The sequence below is a fragment of the Malaclemys terrapin genome, chromosome 11 (assembly GCF_027887155.1).
Source record: "Malaclemys terrapin pileata isolate rMalTer1 chromosome 11, rMalTer1.hap1, whole genome shotgun sequence".
NCBI lineage: Eukaryota > Metazoa > Chordata > Testudines > Emydidae > Malaclemys > Malaclemys terrapin.
Window position 1 is genome coordinate 47178554 of NC_071515.1, and position 19290 is coordinate 47197843.

At 41.9% G+C, this 19290-nt stretch overlaps 1 protein-coding gene across 1 annotated transcript in view; it reads right to left on the reverse strand.

Moving 5' to 3' along the window:
- SLC4A10 (solute carrier family 4 member 10) overlaps positions 1–19290 on the reverse strand; it is a 199810-nt gene that overhangs the window by 134712 nt on the left and 45808 nt on the right. Inside the window, exon 3 of the mRNA XM_054044808.1 lies at positions 2307–2453. Within this exon, the coding sequence (XP_053900783.1) occupies positions 2307–2453 (147 nt within the window). The remainder of the gene's footprint in view (positions 1–2306; positions 2454–19290) is intronic.

The following is a 19290-nucleotide window of genomic DNA, read 5'->3' on the forward strand; positions in this document are numbered from 1 at the left end:
GGGCACTGCCAGCAGATCAAGGGACGTGATCATTCCCCCCTATTCGGCATCGGTGAGGCCTCATCTGGAGTACTGTGTCCAGTTTTGGGCCCCACACTACAAGTAGGATGTGGAAAAATTGGAAAGAGTCCAGCAGAGGGCAACAAAAATGATTAGAGGGCTGGAGCACATGACTTATGAGGATTTGTCCTATTATCACTTTTTGCTCTGGTTTTATCTCCATCCTCCATAATTGCACAGTACTAAGAAGCCCTCCCTACTTTTTCTCACCAGAAAGAAATATGGAAAGTTCTTCTTTATTAATAAAAAAAGAGCTTGTGGAAGGTAGAAAATTAAAACAGCTGAAATAGGTGATAAAACGTTCACAACATTGCTTAGAATGGAGGAGAGCTGGCTCAGCCAGAGTTCCTGCTGGGGCCTCCCAGGGAGCGCATATTGCAGTTATATAGCACAATGTACAGCACATCATGACAGAAAGGAGTCCCTCTCTTACTAAGTAATCTAGGCAACACCACTTATAATTCGGAGCGTGACTTTAGCATAAGAGAATTTCCCCTAAAATCAGAGATTTGACACCGATTCCTTGGGCATCAGGAGAAAGGTAGCCACATGTAATATACCTAATCTGGATTGCTATTCCACTCTTTTGCCTCTGCAGAACACAGACTCACTGTCACTTATGCTGAATTGTGCCAAAGAGTGGTGTTTTGTGATGTGCACATTAAAGGGTGTAAGGATGAAACGAAAACTCATTTTTTTGCTTGTGATAAAGGAAAGGACACAAAATTAGATGTCTTGGGGTGGAAGGACCAGGGCAAAGTTTTCAGCAGAGCTAGCTCCCATTTACACACCTAAATGAAATTAGGAGACTGACTGGGAGCTGTTGGGTCCTGACCACTTTTGAAAATCTGGCCCCTTAGTTAACATAAGCTTTCAGTGTTTATCTATTAAAAATATACAACATTATATATGCAGAAGTTCTTTAAAACATTTTAAACAACTTTGAACTCTATTTTTTTAAAGAAAGGTTGTTTCAAAATATATTTCTCTTACTATGCCTTAAAATATTAATCATGGTAAAAAGCAAATACATTTGTATTAATAATGCATGCTTTTTGTAGATTTGAAATATACAATCCATTTTAAGTGTATCTATAGATACTATATGCTCTTGTGGAACTGAAATTCATTCCAAACTGAGTCAGGCATTTTTCTTCATCAATATTAATTCTTTACATTCTTAATCCTCTATATTCCTACTGAATTTGAGAAACACACTCTTAGCTTCCTGCCTTTTCGTCCCTGGTATATTTTACAGTGAAAGATTTGAATAAATCAAGTTCTTTTAAACAGACTTAGAGCTTCACCACTTGTAATACACTGCTTCAAAGCTTTCCACACAGATAATTTAAAATTCAGTCTAAAATAAAGGATCTTGTAATGACTGCTTTGCAACCTAAAATTACACTGGCACTTACGTTTCCCCAATGAACTAAAAATATTCTTTTGTGCTACACTGTGATATGGTTTCCATATAGTTTGAGTGGTTTGTTTTGCTAGCTTTTTCCTCTCTCCCAAGTCCACAGTTAGCTGTCATCCAGATGTATGCATGAGGGCACATGTCAAAACACACATATGGGAGTACCCACTTTTCTTCCCCTTTTCAATACATTTGGTGTGGGAGGGTGGCTGAGATCCTTTCATACTAGAAATATTTGATAAATATCACATTTCCCCACATAAATGCCTGTATTCCCCCTTGCATTCACTCTTGTTCCTGCCCCTCTCACCACAAAAAATAGGGCATGATCCTTAGCTAGACACCAAGACTGATCTCACAATATGACCGAAGTCACAATACATTTACACCTTACAATGTCATGTAAGAACAGAGGCAAGATATAGACTCTGGATCAGATCTTAAGCTGGTGTAAATTCACAACAGTTCAGGAGCGGGCCCTCTATTTCAATATTAGCACTACATTACCCGGTCTTGCTACATTTTAGAGAAGCCAATTCCCCAGCACCAGTAGTTTCCATCCATCTATGTAAAGTGCCTATCACCAAATAAATGCTCTAGAATGTTACAACACTACTAATAGTAAGCATTTTCATTTATTCATCCCCTAAATTTAAACACAATAGGAGGAAATGTCAAAAGATTTTTAGAACAGACCTGAAAGGCTCTGGCTTGTAACCCCAAAGCCCTATTATCAATACTGCCTAAAATATAAGAGGAGGATAAGTATGCATTGTGGTATTGATGTTTATTGTTAAAAGATCCAGCAAGAAGAAATAAACCTTACCAAAAGGAGGAGAATCTCTCCCATCCTCTAATCCTGAATCTCGTTCCCGGTCTCTCTTTCTGTGTTTGTGTCCACGGTGTCTATGGCGTCGGTGACTTTTTCTTCCACCCAGCGGTACATGAACTCCAATGAACAATGTTCGGTGACCTATAAAGAAAGTTACTGTTAAAAAAGTGCACGTGGCAAGATACAATGACCTATCATAATACTGAAGTGTTACTGATACACAATTTATTGGTACAGGAGAAAATCCCAGTATTGAATTTCCGATGCTACAACAACAGATCCCCTAGAGATTTATATATAGAGAAAGATAAATTTGGGGTATATTGTAAATTATTGTAAAGTAGAAAGATAGATGGATCTTCTGGAATTACATGCTTAATGAAATGACTCTGATTTGTTTGGGCTGGAGTTTTATGCAAGCTGAAGCCATGTATGCACCAAATCCTACCAACCATCCATATGCAGAACTCTGTGAAGTCAATGGAAATTTTGCCAAAAAAATCGTGACAGGTCACAAAATCCCTGCACTTCCATAACATACTTTGTGTGCCCTATTTACAAATAATTAATGGGTAGCTTAGTCTGGTTTTATTTCTACTGATATTTCATTTTTTTAAATGAAACCACTACACCTATAGTCCTTGGCTGCTGATCAAGCCCGACAGAGTCACACATCTCAATTATATGACACAATAGAATAATAGCACGGTAAATCATTTCAAAGATAAATAATGTAGCATTGTACCACCTGTCAGGGATAGTCCAGATAATACTTAGTCCTGCCTTGAGTGCAGGGGACTGGACTAGATGACCTCTCAAGGTCCCTTCTTGTTCTATGATTCTGTGAATCACGAAATGGGACAAATATGGGGAAAAAATCTGTCAACTCTTATTACACACTCTAGCCTCCTGAATTCACTTAACAGGAAATATTCTGGTAAGTGAATTTAGGAGGCTAGAGCATGTAGTAAGTCATGACAGATTCCTTTCTTATGTTTGTCCCATTTCATGATACAAGTGATACACTGCCATCTTTCAAATGATTTATTGTGCTATTATTCTATTATGTCATACGACTGGGATATTTAGAAAGCTGTTTTTTTCTGAGAAATATATATTTATATTTCTCAGATTATTCACACCAAATATGTTTTCTTTTCCCCTGGAAATGAACATAACATACCTAGTGGATAATTCTGCTTTGCTGCAATCATTTAGCTGTGTCAATCATATGAAAAGGTCAAGTACATTAAGCTGCTGTAGCACGTGATCTGTAATCCCATGGCGACTAGGGGCAGAAAACACAGCAAGGCATCATTTGTCACAGTACATGAAAGAAATTCAAGGCTGACAGGAATTCTCTGCAGAAGCAGAAACAAACAAGCTAGAGAAAAACCTCCCGATACAATATTAAAACGTGGGTTTACATCTTCAATTTAGTCTCTTATATAAATACATTTAGTGGACAATTTGGAAGGCATTGTCACTGATTTAGGAAAAATGTCCTTGCATATTCATGAGATTTTCTGAAGAACAGCCATGACCTGAAGATGAGTATTTATTTGAGCTTTTTCTTTGCTTCTTGTTTAATATTATGTTTTACTCCCAGAAAATGATTCACAGAGAACTGGTGCTTTTATATTATCTCAAACCCAGTGCAATCAATAATGCATGAAATAAATAAAAATGTTGCCATAAGGAGAACTTACTATAAAGAACAACAGCAATAATGTATTTCTAAATATTTCCTTGGTAGGTATAATACAGAAGTACCTGTGAGAGTAAAGGGGCTGCCTTCTCAAAGATTTTAATCACTTCCAAAGGCTCAAAAAAATTACTTATTTTGATTTAGTAATTTAATCAATTCCTGCTGCTTTGTGAAAGGGGTGGGCAAGCTTATTCTAGTTTTGTGCCAGTTAACTATTAAGTGAGGGGCTTGATCTGTGAAATTAGGATTCAAATGCAGCTTCACACTTCACTTTATTCTGAAGCTTTAGTATCTGGGGTTTGAATCCAGGCTCATCTCTACTAAATATGTTGGCAAATCAACCGCAAAACTCCAAATGGCTGAACTGCCCAGGTATCCTCTTTATATAGAGAATAATCCATTTGCATGTAAAAAGGAATTAGGAAATTGACAAACTGAGGGGAATAAAAAGAAAACACAACAATGGAGCACATTCCCATTTGATTTAAGGTTGTGATGTTCCCCAGTGGTACTCAGGGCTGTGAGGCACCTCACCACCACCACCACTTGCCCTTGGCATGAAACAGTCTTGCCTGATGCTTGCTGTAGCTCAGCCAACAGCTTCTAGCCACAGACAAATACTGACTTCCAGGTCTCCACAGACCTCGCCGTCTCTTGTGCAGGCTAGCGTCAGATATACCAATCCCCAAGTTCTTCTGCCAGCATCCCCTTCTGTAGTATCCAGTGCCTGTCACTAGCCACTCAGAGAAAATGGTCAGGTAAGCTGTCTCCAAAGACACTTCTTAGAGACTAAACTTAACTCTAACAAACTAAAATCCTTTTCTAAAGTAATTTCTCACCTAAAGAAATCTCCCAGCATCACTTACATGGCCAATACCCAAATTTCATAAATGCAAAAAGCACTGTCCTTTTTTTTATCCTTCACTGAGGAAGCAAAGAGGTCCTTTTTTCCTTTCTCTTATAGTTTAGTAAACTTTTGAAACTCCCTCACTGCTTGTTCTCTGGTATGCTCCCCCCCTGTTGGTTTCACATCCCCGCCCCACTACCCATCTGTTTTTCCTGTTGACTTCACATGCAAATGAGGCTTCCATTGTGTTGGCTTTATAATGCTTAATTGACATGAGAGAAACAGGGATGGGTAAATACACATGCTTTTGTCTGGCAGAAAACCTTTCTGTCCACTCTGCCTTGTTACAGATTTTAAAACATAATTTCAACATAAAATCATAGAACTGTAGGACTGAAGAGGACCTTGAGATGTCATCTAGCCAAGTCCCCTGCACTCATGGCAGGACTAAGTATTATCTAGACCATCTCTGACAGGTGTGTGTCTAACTTGCTCTTAAAAATCTCCAATGATGGAGAGTCCACAACCTCCCTAGGCAATTTATTCCAGTGCTTAACCACCCTGACAATTAGGAAGTTTTTCCTAATTTCCAACCTAAACTGCCTTTGCTGTAATTTAAGCCCATTGCTTCTTGTCCTGTCCTCAGAGGTTAAGGAGAACAACCTTTCTCCCTCCTCCTTGTAACAACCTTTTATGTACTTGAAAACTATTATGTCCTCTCAGTCTTCTCTTCTCCAGACTAAACAAACCCAATTTTTTCAATCTTCCCTCATAGATTATGTTTTCTAGACCTTTAACCATTTTTGTTGCTCTTTTCTGGACTTTCTTCAATTTGTCCACATCTTTCCTGAAATGTGGTACCCAGAACTGCACACAATACTCTAGTTGAGTCCAAATCAGTGCAGAGTAGAGCGGAAGAATTACTTCTCGTGTCTTTCTTACAACACTCCTGCTAATGCATCCCAAAATGATGTTTGCTTTTTTTTGCAACAGCGTTACACTGTTGACTCATATTTAGTTTGTGATCTGCTATGATCCCCAGAGACCTTTCTGTTGTACTCCTTCCTAGCCAGTCAATTCCATTTTGTATGTGTGCAACTGATTGTTCTTTCCCAAGCGAAGTACTTAGGATGAAATTCAATAAGGACAAATACAATTTACTTCAGAGCATTTCTGCAGTTTGTCCAGATCATTTTGAATTTTAATCCTAACCGCCAAAACACTTGCAACCCCTCCCAGCTTTGTATCACCTGCAAATTTTATAAGTGTACTCTCTATGCCATTATCTAAATAATTGGTGAAGATATTGAACAAAACCAGACCCAGAATTGATCCCTGTGGGACCCCATTCAATATGTTCTGCCAGCTTGACTGTGAACCACTGATAACTACTCTCTGGGAATGTTTTTCCATCCAGTTATACACCCATCTTATAGTAGCTGCCCCTAGGTTGTATTTCCCTAGTTTGTTTATGAGAAGGTCATGTGAGATCAAAAGCCTTACTAAAGTCAAGATATTCCAGAATCCCTTATACAGTGTCAGTACATATTATTCACAACAATGTTGATGACCTGTGTGTCATGGGCTTTCATTTCATACCTTACAGAAGACTTTTTTGATAAGCACTGTGAAAGCAGCGTGTTGGGTGTGGTGAGTTTGTCAAGCCTGATAGGAGGGGCTGACACAGAGTATTGAACTGTTTGCCAGCTGGCACCAATGACTCTGTGTCACAAAGGGCAATGGAGTTACACCATGGATGAATTTCAGTAAGTGTAGAAGGGAATCTATAGGAAATATGGGGAATCAGGAAATCCACAGGGGAAGTTTTCAGAGACAAGAAGTAGTAACAATTTGCTACAGAAGACTGAAGGAATGGAAAAAAATAAGTGAAACATCCGTGAAGGAAGACTTAAGGAGGCCTGAAGGAGTATAATTACAGGCCAGAAAGAGAAAATTTGGGAGGAAAATGAAAATGAGAGGATTCTAAAAGGTGATGAGCAGACACTGAAAGACAGATGGGAGAATGAACAGGACAAGTGAAGCAACCATTACTGCAAACATTTCTCAATGAAAGAGATCTTTCAAGCAACTGTAAGCTAATTGAGAAGCTAGTAAAAAAAACCAAGTGTCTAATGACACCTGTCAATTGCCAGTATCCTGGATCCCTCTCAGTCAGGCTTCAGTCCAGAGCATGGGGGAAAGTCAGCATGTGTTGCTCTGGTGAATGATCTCTTGCTGTCCATAGGCAAGGGAACTACACCCATCCTGTTGGGAACTCTGGAAGATTTTTTTCCATATCACATAATTTTTACAGGAGCTGAACTCCAGACCTTGGAACTTATATCCAAGAGTCAAAAATGACCATGAACCTCACCACTATCAGAATTAAATGCAAATTAATTTCTTCAGCTTGGTTTTCTCTTGATTTCTCTGAACTCCCCCAGTCACAGAACACACACACACACACAAATAAACCAACCAAAAAATTCAAATCCCTATTGATCAATAGTTCTACTTGCAAAGAGAGGTATCATTACTCAGTGTAAGATAGTGAGAGAATCAGGACCTTTGAGGTTTATGGAGCCAAGAGCAATAAGCAGCCTGGGCTCACGAAGAGAGAATCTTGCCCATCAAACTTGATTGTTTTTCAAGACTGAATTTAGAGCTGATATGGTAAAATTCCAGTGGATGTAATGTATGTGGACTTTAATAAAGAATTTGATAAACTAACTCATGAAATCTTAATTGAAAGTTCATTTAAATCGGTTAGGATAAAAGCACTGTCATGTGAACTGAAAACTATATAAAAAGCACTGTAAACAAATTTAATTGATAAATGCCAGTGTTCTGAGTTGTGGGAGGTGTCTAGTGGGGTACTGCAGGGACTCGTGTTAGAGCCAGTGTTATTTAACATCTTCATTAATGATCTGGAAGAGGGAATAAACAAAACATTCATGTCATTTGCAAATTGAGACTACAAACACAAATGAGACCTATAAAGACTACAGATCAGGACCGAAAACAATAAATGACATTTAGCTTAGAAAAATGTACAAGTTAGCACATCATGAGAAAAATAATCTGAAACACATACTCAAAGGAAGGAAGAATCCCAGAAACCAGTAATGATGAAAGAGGTAGATGGATCCACTGATACAATTTGATGAAGGTTTCAAAAACTTAAATTAACCCTGTCAATAATAAACATGTACAATTCCTGGTCATGCAACTGCATGATCTCCTATTGATGTTATAACTGTACTTTGTTGCATCACTATGTTGCCGCCAGTGTTTCTATTATTATTATTTCAAAGACCTATTTCCAGAGAGGCTCAATGAAGGACTAGGGCCTAAGACCCAATCTTCCATACATGTAGTGTGGACTCCTACATTGTTGTCAAGTCCCAAGAGTCAACAAGCCCCCCATGCCAGTTTAAGGGTACACAAAAAAAGCAACTATTTGAAGAATTACAGCCTAACATGATATAAGTACAGACTATGGGTGAAATCTGGGCCCCACTGAAGTCAATGACAAAACTCTCATTGATGTCAATAAGGGCAGGATTTCACCAGGCAAGTTCAAGACTGTAAAATTTCATATTTTTTAACCAAAGGTAACAATAACTACATTTATTAGAAGCAACATAAAACATATGGCTGAAACTGGCTAAAGTTTAAAGAAAAGGGAACATATTGTCTAATCCGAGATTTATTGAAGTCAATGACAAAACACCCAATGGGGCCTGGATTTGGCCCTTAAGGAATAATGATCAATTGTTCAGGACCTATTTCAATATTCTTTAAGAGCTAAATCCAGCCCTCATTGTGTGTTTTTCCATTGACTTCATTAGCATTATGATGCCATGAAAACATTCCCCAACTGTGTCCCATTGTGTTCTGCTCTCAATTGTGTGTGTATAGCATCACCTTGCACAATGTCCTCACAATTGCTAATCAGGGCCGGTGTACTATGGTAATATACAAGATTACTACAAATAATCAGTTTACACTGTTATAAACCCAAATTTGGCCCATTATCTTTAATTTTGAATTTCTTGTGTTATATAGATTTAACCTAAATGACACTCTTGTGTTATATAGGTTTAACCTAAATGACACTCATGTTTATTTACCTTGATTTGTTTGCTTGGACTTTGCAGTCAATTTTTGAACAGTCATATCAAGTTAAGGATGCTATTATGAACAGTTCACAGAGTTTATACGTTATTCTTACATTCTTGTATAAACTGCAAATCTAATAGCAAACAAGTGATTACAACACGTTAGTTATACAAAGCACACAAATATGTATACTTACAACATTTTTCTCACCAAGAGTATAGAATTAAAAGTCTGAAGTAACCTAAATAATTACTGCACCAGCCAATCCAATTAATTCAGTGACAATGTATGAAACTACAAGTGATACCAGTACATGTGCAAGTAGATAATATTGCCCCTATATCCTGACATCCATTTGTATTTAGAAACTCTATTAAATTAAATGAGAGTTCTACATGTCAAATGATTGCAGGCTACAGTTCCATCTGACCTAGGACTTTTTTGAAGCAAAGTCTTTAATAGTATGCTGGGCAATATTATCTAGATTATTAGGGTTTGCATTATGTAGTACCATCTCCCATGGACTGAACAAAGATTGCCCACATCATTGGTTAAGTCCCATGAATGGTTTTACCTTTTAAGTCACCACCATAAAAAATATACATTGCTCAAGATACACAATATATATTAAAAGAAGGCTTTTCTTTTTTTAAAATGACCCACACTTTTAAAAATGATAGTGCAAATGACCAATCATGGCTTGTTTAATTTTTTATTAATTATTATATTATATTGCTTGGTTTGGCCCCCAAGGAACTGTCCTGCCTTTCCTAAGGAGAACCTCTACCTTATGCTAGGTTTTTCTTATGTCACCAGCCTATCTTGAGGCCAGGTACATGTTGGGACAGTCTAAAAGGAAGAAATACAGACTGCTCTCACTGAAGAAGGTGTTCAGGAAGATGACAAGAGCACCTGTACTTCTCCTTCCACCTGGGAGAAATAACTTTTACTTTTTTAAGTTACAGTGACTATTAGTGACTATATTGTAGCTTGAAAATTAGAATGAATTTAGCAGAGCAAATCACACAATTTGCCTAATCCTGCATGTTTTACCCAGACAAAACTCCCATTGAAACCAAATGGGAGTTTTGCCTATAACTGCAATCCTGCAAAGACTCACACTCATGCTAAAACTTAAGCATGCAAGTAGATCCATAGACTTCAGTAGGTCTACTCATGCTAAATTTAAGCACATGCGTAAGTCTTTGCAATATTGGGACCTAAGATCAGGCCCAATACATTTTAAGATAGAATCTCTCTGGTAAACTAAATTAGTATACGTGGGATATAGACAGGATAACAATTTAATCAAGAAATACTGTAGGATAAGTTGATCCGCTCTGAAATGTCACTTTCACACAATGCTACAAATACACTGTTAGACTGTATAATTAAAAATGAACATTCTTAATCAGGTTTTAGATGGCTGGGAAACAAAAAACACAAAGTATACTGTTAAACCTATGTACTGAAAACATAAGAGGCTTTGGCCACTTGTGGTTTATTTTCAAAGTATTAAACAGGTTTTTATGCAAAATAATTTTAGGGATTTAAGCAATAATTTTCATTGTTATAAAATACTATTTTTTAATTTTTACAGGATTATACCAAATATAATGAATGGGAGCCCATTCTATATCATAACTCAGATTTAATAACTTTCAGGAAGGAGGGAAAATGTATAGTCAGGGCTTTTCCAAACTTTTTAGGAAAGAAAGAGAAGGGGAATGGGAATAAACTATCAGAAGGTTTTGAAATGTGGCTCGAAACAGAATACATTATTTTTTCACATTGATTTTAAGGCCAAGCAGGGACCATTATAATCATCTAATCTGACCTCCTATGTAACACAGACCATAGAACTTCCCTGCATTAATTCCTGCTTCAAACCCATTAGCTGTGGTTGAAGTAGAGCACATCTTTTAGAAAAGCATCCAATCTTGATTTAAAAATTTCCAGTGATGGAGAATCTACCACAACCCTTGGTAAGTTGTTCCAATAGTTACAGTAATTATCCTCACTGTTAAAAAGTTGTGCCTTATTTCTAGTTTGAATTTGTCTATGTTCAGCTTCCAGCCACTGGATCTTGTTATACCTTTTCTGCTGGATTGAAGAACATTATCACATTTCTGTTCCTCATAGGTACTCAGATTGTAATCATGTCACTCAAACTTCTTTTTGATAAACTCAGGATTGAGCTCCTTGAGTCACTCTCTCAAAGGCATATTTTCCAATCTTTTAATCATTCTCCGATCTCTTCTCTGGACCCTCTTTAAATTTTCAGCATCCTTCGTGGCGTGTAGACACCAGAACTGGACACAGTATTTTCATTAATGCCAAAATACATTTTTAAAATACATTTTTATTTTAATTTGATAAAATCTAAAGTCAAATTAAAATCAGAGAAAGGCTTTTTAAGTGGATGGAAAATTACTTGCTTGGAATACAAGCAATCCAATAGCAATCTAACTACATGATAGACAACTTTAGAACTGAAAACGACACTTTCTACCCTCAAAAGGTGGTTTTGAGAAACAACTTTCACAGCTAGGCATTCTGGGTCTTCTAATTATGGAGCTGGGGCCTGGGCAGCTAACCTCATTCATGCACTAGATGAAACGGAATATATGAGAATTTGGTAAGTGCCTAAATGTATTAGGAACACAAATTCCATTTAAAGTCATTTGTAGTTAAGTGATTAAATCCCATGGACACTTACGAAAATCTCACCAAAATAGGTTGCAAATATCTAAGACTGCAGTAGGGTAAAAATGATGAAGTCTTCACTTAAAGAAATTTATGCAAAGCCTTTCGTAACAAATATAGAAGGACTAAGATATTTTTGCTTCACAACACCCACTTAGTAATATAGAAAGTATAGACAAGGTTTGTTAACAAGAACGTGCATGTATAACACATTCCTCTCTGAGGAAATGGCTCAGCACATGACAGCCTGGCTCTTTCACTCAGCTATAGAGACTCACTTTTCCAGATCTAGAGAACCCTAGTTGAATCCCTGGGGGCAGGCAAGGTATGGGTCTCAGACAGGGAGCATTTACTCTGACCAGACAAAGCATATAACCCAGTGGTCAGTGCATATGATGTGTCCCCATCTGCCTGAGCCACAGACAATGCGAGTCTCTTACAGTCTCCATCTATTGGGCCTAGCTGTCTAGCTTGATTTGTAGAGACCCATGCATTCAGGTCTGGAGGTCACTGGTATTGGTCAGGATAGTGGCCGTCACATAGAGGACCTGTAGAAAACAGGGCTTTTGCAGCATCTCTAAAATATTAACAGATGTAGGCTCTGGTGGTCTGTGTGTGGAAGAAACACATTCCAGAGTCGAGATGACAGTTTATAGCAAAGAGGCGTAGCTCAAGTGACTCTGGTGACCTCAGATGAAATAGCATTGCATGATTAGAGAGAGAGAGAGTCTCTCAGGTAACTTGTTCTTAAACCATTTAGGGAATTATAGATAGGAACCAATAGGTTGAACTCCCCCCGAAGCCAATAGGCCTTAGCAGTTAGAACTGGTCCAATGCAATTTTGCAGTCTTCCTGAAAATTAACAGTAGATACAAAATTCTTTGAAAATTAACTGACAATGAATAGTTAAGAATAACATTTTTGTTTTTCTTATGGGAGAATGAGTGATTATGTTGGAATGTATAGGAATTCAGAGTGCATGATTCATTTTTCACTATTGTAGTGCAGCTGGGAAGTGAAGTTAAAGAGAGGAGTAAGGACAAAGGCATAACTTGCTAAAGCAACAATTTATGAAGCTTCTCCCAGAACTAAATTTACAAAAACATTTGCAGCAATGTTGCCATGCTGTAATTTGTGAAGAACTGACAAAAAAACTCACAAAATTCTCAGTGCAGACAAATATTCAACATCCTACCCTCTTAAAGGTAAGGATGGGAGAAATGGCTTAGAAAAATTAAGACCCATGGCCCTGATCCGTAAATGCATTTAAGCACATGCTGAACATTAAGCACAGGAATAGTTCCACTGAAGCCATTAAAGTTAAGTACATACTTAAGTGCATTGCTGGACCATGGTCCATCCCACCAAACCTATTCCTTGAATTATTCATACATTTTCTCAGATTCTGGCTGGGTAAGAAATCCTCTCTCCTATTCTAAATACACTCCTTTCCTGCTTCCCTATATCCCTCCAAATGAATGTCTGTGCATGCTGGCATGCTAAGAGATCAACTCTAATAACCTGCTAGATGAGAAACACAAAATGATAAACAAAACAAAGTCAGTATTACAGCAGAAACAGAATGTAAAATAATCCTCTTAGATTCACATGCGCAGTTCCCGCTGAAGCTGTATGTATCAAAGAGAGGAGAATTTGACCCATATTTCTAAATTAGCAACAAATGCAAATGCAACATATTACCAATAGAACTGTGCGCTCAAAGATGAATAAATTCTGATGCCTCATGTTACAATTTTTTATATCAATTACTCTAATGTTACGCAATTTGGCCATTAATTGTATCAAAGAGTTTGTTCAAATCTAAGAGAGATTCTAATAACTAATTAATAACAGAATATGAAAATGTCACCAAGTTAATGAAAATGCTACAAAGCGCCACTAAGTCTGCCAGCATGCCCCAGGATAACATATAAATCAGGCTTAGAATTAGAACTGGGAAAATTATTCTTAGCAAATAATGTATTCACCAAATTTAGCCCCCTTTTCTGTTCACACATTATCCAGGAACAGACTTAGATTTTGCTCATGTTTTGACTGGTTTATGCTAATTTAATTTAGAAGAAATCTATAGTCTGATATATTTGCAATTATTGCTTTTGTTACTTCTATTCATAATTCGGAATTCACTTTGTGTACCTAAAAGTGTGTCTGCTCCATGATTTTTCATCATCAAGGCAAATCCCAATAGGATGTAGTCTCCTTGCAGATCAAGCACCACCCAGATGAATCTCTAGCTAGGTCTTAAAAATGGTCTGGTTGGATGTTCAGTCTACCTGTCATTGATAATCTTATTGCATCACCGAAGCTTTTGGTACCCGTGTGATTGCCAACTGTGCAGCAGTCCATGACTGGAGGACTCCTAATCTCATGAAGACCTTTCAAGATGACAGTGAAAAAGCTTCCACCATGAATAGATATTCATGCAAGTCTTCAGAACAATTTATCTTCCCACAAACATGCTAGCCAACAAAAATTATTTTGTATAACATTTCATGACAAGTGAAAAGTAATCATAAATACTATCAAAATGAATCTGTAGCTTTCATATTGAAGGCATATTTGCAATGTTTTTGCTGTATTTGCCCAACTCTAGAGGCAATGTAAAAAGAACAGTAATACATTATTTTTCTACTACTAATACCATGAAAACACTCCCAATACCAATACTATCCGAGCTGGCCCCAAGCCAAAAGTGGAAATCCACATACTCCTACACTTTGAGAGATTGGGAGAAATTTTAACCCAGATCTGAAATTTACAGGTGGCAAACACCACTAAGCTTTGGAAAAATCAGCTGTCCAGATCTGAATTGTGTGGCTCTACTTTGACTGCTTCACTGTTGACAGAATATGGAGACTGGTTTCAGAGTGGTAGCCGTGTTAGTCTGTATCAGCAAAAACAACAAGGAGTCCTTGTGGCACCTTAGAGACTAACAAATTTATTTGGGCATAAGCTTTCGTGGGCTAGAACCCACTTCATCAGATGCATGGAGTGGAAAGTACATGAGCAGGTATAAATACATGGTAAGGTAATCCTTTCAAGTGTGAGGTCAGTCTAACGAGACAATTCAATTAACAGCAGGATACCAAGGGAGGAAAAATAACTTTTGAAGTGGTAATGAAATGGGCCACTCTCATCACCACTTCAAAAGTTATTTTTCCTCCCTTGGTATCCTGCTGTTAATTGAATTGTCTCGTTAGACTGACCTCACACTTGGTAAGGCAACTCCCATCCTTTCATTTAGTTATACCTGCTCCTGTATTTTCCACTCCATGCATCTAATGAAGTGGATTCTAGCCCACGAAAGCTTATGTCCAAATAAATTTGTTAGTTTCTAAGGTGCCACAAGGACTCCTCATTGTTTTTACAATATGGAGAAACATTCATGCTAGCAATACCAGTTACCAGTAAGAAAGGGCACCCAATTTTTAGCTCATATTCTGAAACTTCATCATTGCATTTTGATTTTTATCAGCTGGTCCCATTGCCTCCCCGCTTACTGATTAGTCAAGTTTACACATCTAACAAAACACTTTAAATTTGCAAACGTAAACTAGAAAAACTCATGTAACATGTTGGTTTTGAATTTGACTTTCATTTTAGAACAGGGATTCAGAGTCAAACCTGTGTTAGATCTCAAACAAAACAAGTGAAATCTAATCCACAGGGGACATTATTCACATCAAAAAGCTGTGATACAATATGAGCTGATTGCTAATATCTATTCAGAAGTGAGCCAGGACTAGAATAGTGTAGCTGCTCCAAGTCCTAACTGAGGGAACTGTATAGAAGAGCTTGCTGACAGAATGAGCATATGGTTACTATGTATCTTACTTCATTCGGTGTTTAACAATCCCACATCAGACCATCAAATATCAACTTAAAATGGTAAAAGAAACCACCGATTAATCTAATTTATGAAAAAAACCTTGAGTTACAACAGCAAAATAGGATAAAAAGAGAGAGAGAGATTAGATATAGATATTTAAATGATCATTGGTATCATTCACTGTATAGGTATGTAGTAGGTCCTAGCCGGGGCTCGACCCTTCCGGACAGGAGGGGAGCCACACCGACTCACTACTGTGGGAACAAGTAGTCAGTTAGTCCCGAAACTCCGGCTCTTTAGTGCAGAGTCGGAGCAACCACAGTTAAAGCTCAGGCCCTTGACTGCAGGGGCTGAGCGAGCAAATAGTTCAGAGCCCAGACCCTGGATCAGGGCGGGGCAAACACAGTTAGGCTCAGGCCCTTGTTTGCAGGGGCTGAGCGAGCAAAGAGTTCAAAGCCCAGGCCCTGGATCAGGGCGGGGCAAACACAGTTAGGCTCAGGCCCTTGTTGCAGGGGCTGAGCGAGCAAAAAGTTCAAAGCCCAGGCCCTGGATCAGGGCGGGGCAAACACAGTTAGGCTCAGGCCCTTGTTGCAGGGGCTGAGCGAGCAAATAGTTCAGAGCCCAGGCCCTGGATCAGGGCGGGGCAAACACAGTTAGGCTCAGGCCCTTGTTGCAGGGGCTGAGCGAGCAAATAGTTCAAAGCCCAGGCCCTGGATCAGGGCGGGGCAAACACAGTAAGGCTCAGGCCCTTGTTGCAGGGGCTGAGCGAGCAAATAGTTCAAAGCCCAGGCCCTGGATCAGGGCGGGGCAAACACAGTAAGGCTCAGGCCCTTGTTGCAGGGGCTGAGCGAGCAAATAATTCAAAGCCCAGGCCCTGGATCAGGGCGGGGCAAACACAGTAAGGCTCAGGCCCTTGTTGCAGGGGCTGAGCGAGCAAATAGTTCAAAGGTACGCCTAGGCTTGCTGTAGCCGAGCGTTGGGTGAGGGGGAAGCCTGCCACCCGTGCAGGGGGTGGCAGGGGGGAACGCAGGCCCACCCACTCCACTGCGTTCCAGCCCGGGGCCCTAACAGCGGTTGCTGCCGCTGCTGGTCAGTGGGGTATCCAGGCCGCAACACACTGACATAGGCTCACACTCAGTTGCAGCCGGACCGGGGTCGGCTATCCCCGGGCTACTTCCGTGATCCCCCTCACAGCCTACCTCGTTCGTTACGCCGGGATCGGGCCAGTCCATCTCCATGGGCTCCTCTCTGCCCGGGCTCGGCGGCAAGTCTGGTAGCTCTGCCGGGAAGTCCGGCCAATGGTCCTCAGGCGGCTCCTCTGGATAGCAGCAGGGGCGAAGGGGTTCGGGTCCAGTCTCACCCTCAGGGTTAGTGGGGTCCGGTTCCCAGGGGTTCTCCCAGTGGCGGGCGTGAACGGGCTCCGGCGGCTCCTCCTCGTAGCGGGCCCGGGGTAGCTCAGGCCAGCCAGGGTCCAAGCCCCGGTCTTCGACGGTCTCCTGGCCAGGAGCTACCGGCCGCACGTCTGCTCCCTGTGGTGGCTGGGCCACAACTGAGCTCTGGCGGCCGGCCTTTATACTTCCTGTCCCGCCCCTTGACTTCCGGGGGGCGGGGACGGGCGGTGGTGGTTCCACCCACTCCGGTGCCGGCACGTGGGCTCCCTCTTCTGGACAGGAGGGGAGCCACACCGACTCACTACACACACCCCCCCTTAAGACTGGCTCCCGCCTGTCGGGGCCAGGTCCTGCCATCTCCCCCATGCGGGATAGGAAGTCCGCATTCGTATGGTCCTTACCAGCTCGATGCTGGACCGTAAATGCGTAGGGTTGTAAGGCGAGGTACCACCGCATAATGCGGGCATTATTATCTTTCATCCGCATTAGCCACCGGAGGGGGGCGTGGTCTGTGACGAGGGTGAACGGGGCCCTGAGGAGGTAGAAGCGCAGGGCATCGCAGGCCCACTTCACCGCGAGGGCCTCTTTTTCCACCACTGCGTAATTCCTCTCACGGGGGAACAGCTTCCGGCTGAGATATACTACGGGGTGGTCCTTTCCCTCCACTTCTTGGGACAGGACTGCCCCTAATCCTACGCCGGAGGCGTCGGTCTGCAAGACGAATGGGCGTTTAAAGTCCGGGCTATAGAGAACCGGCTCCTGGCAGAGGCACTTCTGCAGTGTCCGGAAGGCCGCCTCACATTCGGGGGACCATCGTACCTGCCGGGGGCTGTCCTTCGTCAGAAGCCCAGTTAAAGGTGCTGCGATGGTCGCGAACTGGGGGATGAACCGTCTGTAATACCCAACGAGGCCCAGGAACTGCCGAACGTGCCGTTTGGTCGATGGGGTGGGACAGTCCAGGAGGGCCTGGACTTTCCCGACGAGGGGCTTGACCCGCCCGCCCCCGACGGTATAGCCAAGATAGTTGGTCTCTTGCCAGGCAATCCGGCACTTTTTGGGGTTGGCGGTCAGGCCCGCCTGTCGTAGGGACCTTAGGACTGCCGCAACCCGGGGCAGATGATCCTCCCAGCCGCGGCTATAGATGACCACGTCGTCTAGGTACGCCGCCGCATAGTCCTGATGGGGCTGCAGAAGTTGGTCCATCAGCCGCTGGAAGGTGGCCGGGGCTCCATGGAGACCGAATGGCATCCGTGTGAATTGGTACAGCCCCGTTGGAGTGGCAAAGGCGGTCTTCTCTTTTGAGGTCTCCTCGAGGGGGATCTGCCAGTAGCCTTTGCTCAGATCCAAGGTGGTGATATACTGGGCCTCCCCCAGGCGGCCCAGTAACTCGTCTACACGGGGCATCGGGTAGGCATCGAAGCGCGAGATGGCGTTTACCCTCCGAAAGTCGATGCAGAAGCGGCGGGTACCGTCCGGCTTGGGCACCAGGACCACCGGACTACGCCACTCGCTCTGGGATGGTTCGATGACGCCCAGAGCCAGCATGGCTCTTACTTCCTCCTCGACCGCACCCCGCATCCGATAGGGCAGGGGCCGGGTCGTCTCTCGAACCACCTTTCCCGGCTCGGTCTGGATGGAGTGTTTGACCAGGGACGTGTGGCCCGGTACGGCCGTGAAGGTTCGCTTGAAGGTTTGCAGCAGGCAGTTAGTCTGTTTACATTGCTCTTCTGTGAGCGATTGTCCTAATTGGGGTGCCGGGTCATCCGTCGAGGGTACCTGGGGTCCCAATTCCGGCTCGGGCAGGCATGGGTTGATCAAGAGGCCCTCCCGGTCCTGCCACCGTTTCAGCAGGTTGACGTGATACCGCTGGGTTCCCTTCCGCTTGTCCGGTTGCCGCACCTCGTAGGTGACGGGACCGACCTTACGCACGACTTCGTAAGGTCCCTGCCACCGGGCTAACAATTTTGACTCACTAGACGGGAGGAGGAGTAGGACACGGTCTCCTGGTTGGAACTCCCGGACTTGGGCTCCCTGATCGTAGGTCCGTTTCTGCCGTTCCTGCGCCGTCTTCAAATTTTCGCGGGCCAGGGCACCGGCCTGGGCAAGGTACTCCTGTAACTGGATGACATATTTCAGGAGGCCCTGGGCTGGGGACGCTGACTGTTCCCAGGTCTCTCTCATCAGGTCTAAGAGGCCCCGCGGTCTGTGTCCATACAGCAGCTCGAAAGGGGAAAATTTTGTTGAGGTCTGCGGGACTTCTCGGATGGCTAGCAGCAAGGGTGGAAGGAATTGGTCCCAGTGGCGGAGGTCCTCTGCGGGGAATTTCCGCAACATGCTTTTCAAAGTGCGGTTAA